General features: G+C 36.1%; 1 protein-coding gene across 1 annotated transcript; it reads right to left on the bottom strand.

Annotated features, from left to right (window-relative positions):
* Positions 1 to 1,333: 1,333 nt before the first annotated feature.
* LOC131786681 (uncharacterized) lies at positions 1,334 to 11,008 on the bottom strand. Its single transcript, XM_059103757.2, has 8 exons — positions 10,187 to 11,008; positions 8,500 to 8,775; positions 7,432 to 7,526; positions 6,904 to 6,987; positions 5,705 to 6,328; positions 4,527 to 4,592; positions 3,759 to 3,908; positions 1,334 to 3,499 (listed from the first exon to the last, which is right to left on the bottom strand). Exons 1-8 carry the CDS (start codon positions 10,668 to 10,670, stop codon positions 3,473 to 3,475), a joined length of 1,806 nt encoding a protein of 601 aa, XP_058959740.2. The 5' UTR covers positions 10,671 to 11,008; the 3' UTR covers positions 1,334 to 3,472.
* Between the last annotated feature and the right edge of the window lie 2,125 nt (positions 11,009 to 13,133).

Raw genomic sequence — 13,133 nt, 5'->3', positions numbered from 1 at the left:
TATTTATTTATTTATTTTTTTTTTTGCTGACTTGACGGTCGTTAAACCATCGCCCGCTAAGGTTGATCGAAGGGCGCTGAACTGCCATACGAGAAGTCAAGAGCCAATGGGTGTGTGTGGGGTGCGGCATGCGGTGCAGTGGAGGGGGGGGGGAGTCGTATGGATATTACAGAGTCTTATAGGGGTGATCAGGTCCAGTTTATCATGAAAGAACCAAAACCCTCCTACCCCCACCCCCCACCCCCCTCCCCCAGGTGATGAATAATGACCGGCCCCCATTTAGTTATTTATTCATTGTTTTTTTTTTAATTCTTTTATTACATTTATTTATTTATTCATTTTTTATTACTTTTTTTACTAAGGAAGAATACCAGAAGGAGTTATTTCACCTGGCATATCTAGAGAGTCTCCAATAGCGTTCTTCAATCCCGCAATCCCGACCAAAAAATTTTTTCTCAATCCCGTAATCCCGCCAGTTTACACTGGCCAATCCCGATCCCGATCATACAATTTTGTATAAGTCCATTTCCTAAACTTAGGCTCTCTGATTGGCCATAAAACCATTTTACATGAGCGTATGTAAACACGGTTTTCGTTCCTCTTTCATTAGTTATTTTATAAAAGAAATGTAAAATGGTTTCCGTATTTACATAGCCTGATGTAAACACGCGGGAGGTTGGGAAAACACAAGATAAGCGTAGGAAACCACGACGCGAAGCACGGAAACCATTTTACATTTCTTCATTATAGAACATTTGATGTGCCTGACCTTTCCGATCCCTTTGCGACAAGTTGTTAGCAAAATATGGATTTTTATCTATACAAAATATATCGTGTACTATTTTAATTTTTTATCTCTCTTCTTTGATGATGTATTTTTGTTACGGGCAAAGAAAGTTAAAGTGTAAAGACTTGAAAGGAGAAATATTTTCGTTATTTTTGTTTTTCACGGATAAAGAACGATCCAAAATAAAACATGAGTATATTTCTATGCTACAAGATAGTCTGAGTTGATTTGAACAAACTATAGTACTGAATGAACTTCACGCATTTTTTTTAAAAATAATTATCTTCTAAACGATGTTTTTTAATTTCTAACTGTTTGACGCATTTCTAAACTACACCATTTTTGGACCTCCCATCTGTTACAGGTGCAGTTACCTGACAAATTCAGCTGAAAATCACACTTTTTTTTTTCATTTTTTTTTTTTTTGGGGGGGGGGGGGGAAAGGGGGGAGGTAAATATCTATAGTACTGATATTGGGAAGTACCCTCCAAGACACACCTGAAATAGAAGAGAAGTATGTTATGTAAAATTCTTCTTTATTTCAATTGATTAGATAATACATCATTCATTACTTGAAATCTTGATTGACATACCGGAAAAAGACCCACACTACAGTACAAACCACCCTCTAAGTTTAAAAAGAAAATTAACGTGCGTTAGAACTAGTCACAGAAGTGTTTGGTATGTATTGCTTACAGGTTTCAGGAGCCCAGTGAAAATAATATTCATTCAACGGCTCAGCTGCTCAAAACTTGCATGAAACAGTCAGCTTCAGAGGCTTAAAACAATTATGATAGACCAACCTATGCAGACAAAACCACACCAAAATTGCAGTGGTATCTGAAGTAAAAAATCTCCCCTTTAACATGCAAGAGTATTAGTTATAGATAAAATTAGACATGTTTTTTGTCTACATTTCCTCCCCAAAACTAAAGTGGATAGCTCCATATCTACCTATAGTACATCTGAACTTTTATATTACGTACCATTTTGTCTTAACCAGGGAAAAAAATGCCCATACTGTTATTTGCCACTCTAAATAAATAAGATGTCTAACCCAATTTCAGGGTTTCCTTTGGCAGAGTAGGAGAATGATGAAATTCTGGCTTTCAAAATGTATGAATGCTAGGAGAGGGAATAAAGATAGAAGCTGTAAATCTTGTGTTACCAAATGGAACTGTACATGTTGATGATACAGTCTTGCAGTAACACCTAGCCAGCTGGGTGTTCTACTTCATAAGAATGTCATCCTCACTGGCCTGCAGTTCTAAGGTGCATATAGGTATAACCAGATACCCCCTTATGCAAAACTTTGTGAATGACAACACAGTTTTGAGTTTGGAAACATTTTGTCCAGTTCATCTTTCAAATTACATATAATTGTATACCCTTGTCAAAACATTAATCACAGCAGTATGTCTCAAATTGTTTTAACCAAATATTTTGTTTTACATTTTATGTCTGCAATGAAAACTCATATGGAAATCTTTTTTCTAACTAGTTTTGGAAACAAACCTTTTTCATATATTTAGTAACTACAATCCAAGACAAACTGCTGCTTAAACTTAAAATACTCAACATCTATGGAACAAAATGTTTCCATGTCCTAATAACTAATTTAAACAAAATACACATACTGGTATGTCCCAAAAGCCATACACATTTGGGAAAAAAACAATGCATTTTCACACTCTAACAACTATTTTACAAGTAAGAAAAAAAATCATTCTATACAACCTAATCAACAATACTTATAAAAAAAACCTTGGATCCTGACTAAAATATTACACTCCAAAAATTATATACAGGATCTTAGGATGAACAGCTTATAATCATGAAATAATTGTCCATTCTTAATCTTATGAAACATTTGACAGCTCCATAGCCAATCCAGCAACAATGTTGTCCATTTTTTGGAGCTGACAAAAGGATTGACCTATAAAAGCAACACTTTTGACTAACAAACATGTGAAAATCACAAGTCATTAAAAAGGAGCAAAAAGGAAATGAACAAACAGGATTCCTGTATATAGTGGATCCAGCGCCAATTCTTCAAACTAAGAATTCCAATATCCTACAAAAATCATCACTCTGAGCTATCTACAGCTACATACAGTGTACAACTATAAAAATAATCATTCCATGTTGTCCTTTATCTACAACAATGTTTAAAGCTATCAACAGTTATTTCATTGCAAGCGTATAAATGAATTGACATACATATAACCAATACATATGACACACCATAACCGAATGATATTTCAAAAAGGCTACAAATATAATGCAATACAAAAGTTTGCACATGCATTTCCCTTTAATGTATATTTATAACTTACAACTGAGCTGAAATATCTTAATTTTACATGCAAAAAGCATCTTTTTGAAAATAAACTGAGCAACAAAAATATTGTTAATATACATGAACATCTTCTCATGTATCATTATAAACATCAGCAGAAATAAAAGTATTTATCAATGAAAATAATCTAGCTTTCTTCCATGCAAACTAAGTATTTCACAGCTGAAAGACTTAACTGTAAAATTATTAAGACTGTATGTGGTGACAAAAAGACCACAACTTTTATGTATCAAGTAGCTTTTATAAGCAAATCTTACATTCCTCTAGGTTCAGTGATTGTCTTTAGGTGAAACCTCTGAGCTCAAACTCCAAAGTTTTCAGTTCCCTTAGATAATCACTCGAGAATTTTCTTTCTGTAAGAAATGAATTTTGAAGAATGTGAGTAAGTGAAGAATGCAAACTAATCTGCTGGTGTCTGATGATGCTGGCACAAAAGAGCATCAATGTAGATTTAACAGTAGCTGTGATATCTGTTGAAACCTGCAAGCAGGCTCTTGTTCAAGTATTACCACTATTGCATGGCAGCTGCTTATAGAAAAGGAAACCCCTGATAACCATGAATACTTCAGATTGGGAGAAAAAACTGAATATCTATCGACAAATTATTGGTACCTTTTCCTTCTTGGATTTCTTGTCTGTGTCCATGAGACACATGCGCCTTACACACCGAGGGGAAGAGATGTTACTTTTCTTGGTAACCTCTGTGAGTTCATTTGTACTTTGTGATTTGCCTGAATGCTTTGATGAGTCAGTTTTTGCTCTCTGCAACAATGAATAAAATCATGAGTTACACTAGCTAATTTAACTCCTGTCCAGCACCATGTGCTCACCTCTTTTTACCAATTAACGAAAGAATTACAAAATAGTCCCCCCGCAAAAACTTATGGAGTGATTGCCATTAAAAATAATTACAAAATGGTAACTGCCAATAAATAAATCCTATTTGTTTTAAGAGGTTTGTGCAACATCTTGAGGCTTAATATAATATGAACACATCTGATATAACTATACTGAGACAGATAATGAAGAAAAAAGCAATAAAGTGATGTCTGCGGGGAAATACATCTGTCTTTAAGCAGTCACATACTGAAGAGTAGTTTTTTTTTCATATTTTTAAATTAATTTCTCTGTTGAGCGCATAACAAATCAATTCCATTATGCTTGCTGTCTTTTCAGTTGTACAAGTAAATAACACAGACAATTCTGTCAAATCTCATTACCATACGTGGTCAGTAAGTTTTGTTCTATCAATTTTTTGAGGTTATCTGTTCTCTTTATATTAACATAGGCACAGCAATATGCTATCTATAAGTTTTTCTCAGCTGTGAACAACAAATGCACACGTAGCCCCAGAGCTATCACTTATGAATCATTTCTTACCCTTCTTCCATATCCAGGAGGTGTTTTGGTGGACATAATTGGTTCTGATCTGCGGTTCAGAAGCTTCTATGGTGAAAAATCAGCCAAAAAAAAACCCCTCAGTTTTCAATTCAAACTTTGACTATGCAAAGAGAAGCAGAAGAAGTTTCCACAACTAATGAATAACAAGGGAGCAGTCAGGACCTCCACAGCCACAATAGTGTTAAATGCTCCACCCAAGTGCTGGACTTAACAATCAATTGTTTTTAAAGGCAAGATTAGCAACTGTAATTTTTTTTAGAGCTCATTTTCTCTCTCTCTTTCTCCATCTGTTTATGAAGGTGAAAGTGAATCGATCATTCCCCTTTTTTTTTTTAATTATGAACTCTTTACCTTAAAACACCTTGTTCATATTAAAAGATAAAACATGTGTTCTACTTAAAAGACTTAACAGTTCTGGTTCAAATTTCCCCCACCCCACCCAGGCAGGGTTCAAATTCCCCACCCCCAGCGCAGATGACAGTCAAATGCCTGTGGGTTGCTGGGGGAAAGGGAGGGATGTTAAAGCCTTGAATTGATCAGCACATTCCTCTCCAAGATCAAACACATATTACTTTATGTAGTTAGGGTTTCTCAAACAACACATAGCCAGTAGTCTCCAGTAAGTAATGTAGTTTAAGTGTTTACATGTAAGAAATGTAAATAATAAATTTTAGAAAAGTATTCCTCTGAGCCTTTTGGACACCGTTAATTGCCATTTCCTTTTCAAAATCATTCTAGTTATCCCTTTTACAGAAGAGCATTGTCAACATACATAATAACAGTGAAGCCCTGTGGTAGTAGAACATGTTGTTAAGTTGACTGCTAAGGAAAGTTTATGAAATCATTTTACTAGTGGTTTTAAGTTCAACCCAGTTACCCAGAAGATAATAAACTTTGTTTTGACATAAACTTTCCTCTGCAGTCAACTGCCCTCAGTCATGAGAATATGCTGGCAGAGTGGCTAGATGTCTCTGGAACACAACCTTCACTTTCCAAGCCAATTGTTCTCTTCCACTGACAGAAAACAACAACCTTAAAGATATTCCAGCCAACAGCTCTCAGATAAACCCCAAAATATCTACCTTAAAGTTAAGGAAAAAAACCTTCAAAAACTAGACAAAATCTTTCTACATGAGAGACTGAGTGACTTGAATTACCTGACGTTCCATTTTCCCATAGGATTGTCTTCTGTCCATACTTCCTTGTTGGAGCACATTTGACAACAGCTTTTCAACTCCTTCCACTTGTTCCTTCTGTGCTCTCTTCCATTTTTGTAATTGTTCTATTCGAATGACTTGATTTTTATCTAGATGCTGGTTATGAACAAACTCAATTTTGGAGAAAAGTGTCTTCTCCTGATCCCTTAGCTCTTTGGTAAAATCACAAAGCTGTCCAATACACTTAGCACTGTCCTCCCTGGGCTGTCCAACCTCACTAACTAACTTAATCAGAGCATCAAAGATGCCTTGACAAAGATTGCGCTGCTCTACACATGACTGTATCATCTGCTCCACACTTTCATCTTGCAAATGACACTTCTCCTGAGCTGAATCTTCAAATGAATCACATACAGGCTGGGCTACATCTACAGAGTAGTAATTACAGCCATCATTTGGATCACCATCCCCACAATCAAGTTTTACTTTCTTCAGTTTCTGCCTCAGTTCTTGAACTTCTGACGAAATACGTTTTAAACTCTCTTGCCTTCTTTGCTCTGTTGTTTTTGCCATTTCCTGTGCAGCTACAGCAACATTCTCCAAAAACCTTTTATTTCTAAGAATCTGCAAAGGGAACAATCAACTCTCTCTAAGAGGGCTGATTTAATCAAATAATTCTTCTTCCCCAGTAAGCTTTCAGCCCTCTTGTGCATAAACTAGATAAATTTTCATATACAAAGTTTGGCTAACTAATCAATCAGTGTCCTTGTCCCTTCTAATTATTTTCAATACCATTTTGCCCTCACCAACAAGAACCTATTGTCCAAGCACAGTATGGCATTTTTTCTTTATCTGGCTAGTTTCATTTTCCTAATAAAATATTTTTCCACATAAAATCCCACTGAATCTAGTTGAACATAATGACAAGGTGAACATAACTTAACTTGTAGGAAAAACATTAACTATAAATTTCTGCCATAATTTTCAATCTTTAAGGGATTTCTTTCAGCCTCTGAAGACTTAAACTTCAAATAACTTTAACATTTCATAATTCCCTTAATGATTTGAGCTCAAATCATAGCTACCAGTAAATAACTGACTTCATGTTAAAAATATAAATGATAATGACACATATATCAAAAGATATTCTGGTAAGTGCATGACTTGTAGTAAACTTTTCCACTCAAAACAGATATTACCTCTTCTGTATCCCAAAATTTGTCACTGCTGGTGAGAGCTTTCAGCATGAATTTGTTGCCTTGCACATCTTCACACAGCATAAGCTGTAAAAAATACCACAAAAAAGGTTTAACGGTATTCTATCATGAGATTTGCAGACACATTTCCAAATCTGGCAGGTGAACTGCCTACCCGTCTAGGGAAATTGAGAGGCATGCTCTCCTGGAAAAAATTTGATATTTGAATTACTCTTTCAGACACTTTTCCAGCATTCTGGGAAATATTTAGGTAAATATTTTAAAATCAGTTCAAAAATACTTATTTTCTTTCTTTTGATCACAATTAAAAAGGTAGCAGATAAAAATATCCTGACAGTCAGCATTTCTGTTACCTACCACCTTCTAATGGCGACCCTGTTGTCAGATCTCTTTATAACAAACCTATCTGTATTTGTTACAGCAGGGGTATACATTGTTAGTTATTCTAGTGCAAATTCCAAAGGAGGGTTACTTTCACACACAGCCTGTGATCTTAATCCAACTACTAACCTTATTGTCCAGTTCAGCATCAAAATCAAATCTGACTGTTAAACTGATGGAATGACCCTCGACAACTGATACACAAGTGTTTACTTCACTCCCTCCTGTAAAGAAACATTTATCACAATAATAATCAACAGCTGCTTTGAATTTCAAACAAAAATTGGTGAAAATTCTAATCAGAAAAAAATAACTTGAAAAAAGAGGATCAAGAGGTTATTGATCTTGCACAGTAATTTTCAGTTTAGTTCTCCCTTTAAAATCAAAAGCCTTGCACTGTCCAACAAAGAGCAATGGATCTCATCAACCCTTTATATCATTATGCATATTCTCCACATTCTTTATACATTTCCTAAGATGCTGAAAAGGAGATTTTGTTTACTGATCAAACGCTTCTTTTGTTGGAAATCATTTCCGTCATTCTCATGACTTTAATGGGTGAATCAGGGGTGATAATTTTATTGTAGGGAGAAATTAGACATGAGTCACTCTTAGGGTTTAAAGGGTTAATAGGAAAATGTTTAGCACAACCTTACAATTTCATTTTCATGAAAAATGTTCCTTCAGCATCAAACTCAGTTGCATGTGAGAAACTATTCACCTTAAAAATTTCAAAACCTTTACACTGTAGCTACACGTACATGTATTATGCCCTTAGATATCATCATGACATGATTTAACCCTTTAACTCCCATGAGTGACTAGGAAAGAATTTCTCCTTACAATATCGATACAATGTCAACCAGTTAAGAGACAAGAATAAAGAAAAATGTCAATTTGGGGATAATTACTTGATCCAATGTTAAATTCTCAGAACTAACATCATAAGAATTGTATGGTTGACAGTAAGGAGAATGACAAATTTGATCTGGGGGTTAAAGGGTTAAGTGTATTGCCAATGTTTTTTTATTCTCACAATGATCCATTTAAGTTACAAACAATGAAAATGTTTCAAGCCTTTACATAACTCAGGATAATAACATTAACAAAGTAAAAACAGACTTTATCATACATGCATCTACAACCCATTTATCTTGCAAAAGACACGCACTAATCTTACACAGGATATCCACTCACCAAGCAGTTTTTCTGCAATGCTTTTTCTTCCAATACTCTCCAAAGCATCTGCAAGAATTCCAGCCATTGCACCTTTTCCTTCTTTCTGTTCCCAAATAAGAAGAAGGGCATTGGCTTTGTCTCGATTAAATTTGTACTCCTCATCCAGATTTTGAATCTTAGCTGCTGCAATATCAAGTTTAGGTCCTAACTGACGCCAACAAGTTCCTACATCTTCACTTATTTCTGCCAGCTTTAATTCTGTTACCACAGATTTCCTTGGGTCAATTGGGTCTCCTGTTAACAATTAAATAACAATGATTCATTACACTTTTGGATTAAGAGTGATATTAGAACACAGAAAGGGGAAATCATGGCATTAGCTGGGACATGTTGATTCCACTAATAAGGTAATTCTTGGTTTTATAGGTGAAAGACTCACTGTAAATTCTCATTTAACCTTTTAACCCCTAAGAATGACTAACATCTAATTTCTCCTTACAATATCACCCCTGAATCAAACATTATGGTCATGAGAATAAAGGAGATGATCACCAACGAAAGAAGCTCTTGATTGTTAAACAAATTCTCCTTGTCAATACCTTAGGAAATGTATAGAGAGCAGTGCAGAGAATATGCATGGTGATGTTGAGGTGAAAATGGTCAAGAAATAAAAAAAATTTCCTCTTTTGCAACTTTGTGTTCATTGACAAAGCTAGTCAGTTGCTCTATGCATTAAATTGTTTTCAATTTCTCTTTGAAGATCAGATAAATCACAGACTTCTGTTCCAGAGACTATTTATACATAACTTTTATTTGTGTTTGAATTGACTCAATTCACAGCATGAACTGGATACCCTCGTACCCTTACTATACACTCATTTACTTTCATTTCCCACTTAGCAGCTACTTAGAAGTAATCACTGATCTCTCAATGGTGCTCTGACTTTCCCAACTGTCCAAAAAAACTGGTTCTTAAACCAGAAAAACAAAAAAGATGATGCCATGTATGATAAGCTAATTTCCGCTATCTTTGAATGAATTGACGTCACGTAAGATTTGTGGTTACCAATTTGTCTGATGGAACAAAAATCACCAATCAGAGGTACAGACGTTTGACAGCACTTAATTTTAACAGCCGGGTGGATTCCCGTAACAAATTAGGCATTTCCTTTCGAATCACAACGTTGTTTCTTCATTTCCTTAGCAACAAATGAATGAAGTCTAATGCTGTATGATCTCAGTACACCGGTTTCATCAAAAATGTGTGAATGAAAATAAACAAATTCACACATCTTCCGTCTGATTACCTATTTAAATGGTAACCAAATATCTAAAACGCTTTGTTTGACACTTCCTTGCTAAATCATTTGGAAGCAAAACAATTAAGAGCAAAGATAAATGATGTTAAGATGGTAGAATTCCTCAAACACAAACAGCTTGAAGTGCAAAACATTAAAAATGAACCTCATCTTTTCAATAAAAATTCCGGAATTGTTATTCTACAGGGCAAAAGCACAGGATGACGTTACTAAAATATCGGGCGTTCAAGTCAAAACAAATAGAGAGTCTATTGATCACATATATTAGTAGGCTTATCGCTCGCATTTGCCCAAAGATTAAACCCCTACCGTAATAGAGTGATATGCAATTTAGGACTAAACAAAAACAAATAACTAGATATATTGAGCCTATTTGTGGAGCTTACCTGTTCCTTCAACCCCATCATGAATCGCACGTCGGTTCATCATCTCACCTGCTTTGGCGTCCTCATCGATCTTGTTTATATCGCCGACTGGACGTGCTGCGCCACAAATTACCTCAGGATCCTCTGTTTCTAAACTTCGTCGACAGTAAGGACACACCGAATGACTTTCCAAATGTTCTTGAGGCGAAGATAATGAAATTGTACTGTCCAAGTTTAATTGCGTTTCGGTTCCAAACGCGAAGCTCTGCAACGTGGCCACGTTGCCAGATTCCATGTTTTGAACCTCCATTTTGCTCCCAAACACCTGAGCTCCGCCGTCTTCTTCGCCTCCTAGAGCGTATGCAAACTGAGAGTCAATGAAGGCGTCCACGTTGTCAAGCGGACCGTACCTTTCAAAGAATTCATCGAAATCGAAGTCGGAGTTAACTTCTCGCGGAGTTAGGGAAGCCATCTTTTCTTCGCTCGAACGAAAAGAGTTAGTCATTGTTTGTGCTTCCTGCTTGACTTAAGCGAAATTCGATTAACAATACTTATAATTTAATCAAAAGACCGTGATTTTTAGAAAAAAATCAAATAAACAGAAAAACTGTCACGCTCAAATTACTGCAGCTAGGCAAAACATCAAGCAGCTTCGAAATTCGTATTCCGCACAAGTTGTTTACTAGAAGCTGCAAACACGGAAATGCCAAATCCTGAACAAGCGTACTAAAATCCCAGTGCCCAACAAATCCGCCCACACTTCATTTGAAAACTACGGGCAAATATATTACAACGTGCCAGCGCTTTCCATACGACAGCCTACAGATTGCAAGAAACGGAAGAATGAATAAATAGCTGAGTCATCGATTTAAATAGCCACCAATCAGGTGTGTGCTTGAGGACGAGCCCGAACACAGATCGGAGTTCCCGCCCAACACATCAACCTAAACAAAATCGATCAAATACTCTATATCAAGACAAGTACTTGGAGGCCGGGTAAAATGACCACGCTTTAGAAAAGTTTGTAAACAATTAGGAAAAAGAAAAAAAACAACAACTAAAACAACCACCATAGCAATTAAGAGAGAGAGCATGGACAACAGAACTTAAAATTACCGAGATAAGAGAGTCTGTTGTAGAAAGATTCAGCAGCTCACTTCATGATCACTTCATGATCTTCTGTGTATGTAACGATTTGTAGGAATGAGAAACACACGCAAAAAATGCCGAAAATTTAAAATTTTGCAAGGCTCAGACAAACGCGCCTACACAATGAAATGTAAGTGATATTGCGTGAAACTCGTGATAGCACTGACAGATCATTGGTGGTAAGATTAACATAAGAATTATATATAGGTATCTATAATTATATCAAAATTGAAGTTCAAATATCAAATCAAAACCGCAACATAGACATGGATCATACGTACAGCCGTTTTCTCTCAGCTGTTTCTTCGGTGCAGGTCTGCGGTTCCGTAATGATATGTATAGCTTAACTTCGGTAGGTTGGGGTGGGGTGGGGTAAGCGTAGAGGCGGATCCGCGGAATATGCGAAAGTTCCTAGTTGCATCCAATGTTTACCTATAATTGTGGTCAAGTTTCTCTTCAAAGAAAAGAAATAATGATGATGATAAAACAAACAACATAGAATGGAAAATTAAAAAGAAAAATTAAGTGACCCTAGAAGTCGCTGTTCAGTGATTCGCAATTTTTTTAGAAAACTGCGGCAAAATTTAAGTGTTAATCACTTGTCATAAACTGGCTTTGAAAATTTTCAAATATCGCTTAACAGCTTCCGAAAAAAAAAAAAACCAAGCAAACATCGGACAAAGTGGAAACCGATTTAAAGATGCTTTGTAATGGAGTTTAAAGAGATTATTTATTCAAGTGTTCTATCCAGTAAAAGGGAAAGAAACTAAAACATTAGGTAAGTTCGATGGAGTCGTAAATCTTCCCGAGTCCTCACCTATTACCTCATCACGCCTTACCACCCCCAGCAGTCGACCACCCCTCCCCCACTTCCCGCCGCCGCCTCTGCCTTGTGTCTAGACTGAGTCCAGACTTGGTCCAAATGGATCGTGTTCTTTGCCCGATGAGACTAGTGACATCTGAAAAATGTATAAATTTGGAAAGACAGACTATAAGCTATGGAAAATATTTCCTTAAAAGAATGCATAATACCAGTGCGTTGTCCAAACGCAGGTACCTGCTAATATTAGTGGTTCGGCACCGACAAGGCATCGACAATTAAAATAAAAATATTGAATGCGTAAAGGCAAGAATTTAAGACATTGTGAAATATTGATAAACAAACAACCAGCCTAAATCGGAAACAAGGCGCTAGTATTTGCGGTTTTTCCACAGTACGTGCCAAAATCTCCAACATACATTTACAACATTAACATGCACTCAATACAGGATGGTAAATATGTGGTCTTCCGAGGGGCACAAATAAGGCGGCCGGAAGATTATGTGCAAACATCTTCCAGTTACGGTAAAAAAAGTGATTAGTTAAGCATCAGAACTTGAACAAGTAGCTTTTATACTTAACGCATTTTTTTATTCTTCAAAAGCTCAAGAGACAAACTTTTACGCTGGCCAAAAAATCTTAAAATATTTTTACAAGCGTGGCATTCTCAGCCGGCATTTTAGAGTTGCGTGAAAAACGTAATAAAAAAATTTGAAACAGTTCTACTCTCGAAATGGAAAACACCATAACAACAAAAACGTGCGAAAAAGTCAAATTTTAAGGGATGTTGGCCGCTGGAGTTTAAAAACTGATGACGTCCTTCGAATTTCCTACAGGGTGAGGATACAAGGCTCGATCGCCTAACAGACCCTACGCTAAATCAAACTTTAAAAAATTCAGAGCAAACATATTTTATCGATATACCTAATGTGCTATTTTCAAGGTTTCATTGGAGTAGATGATCTCATGCTGTAGCGATAAATAAGCCAAAACGCAGGG

This window comes from Pocillopora verrucosa, chromosome 3 (assembly GCF_036669915.1).
Source record: "Pocillopora verrucosa isolate sample1 chromosome 3, ASM3666991v2, whole genome shotgun sequence".
NCBI lineage: Eukaryota > Metazoa > Cnidaria > Anthozoa > Scleractinia > Pocilloporidae > Pocillopora > Pocillopora verrucosa.
This window is presented reverse-complemented; position numbering and strand designations above follow the sequence as displayed.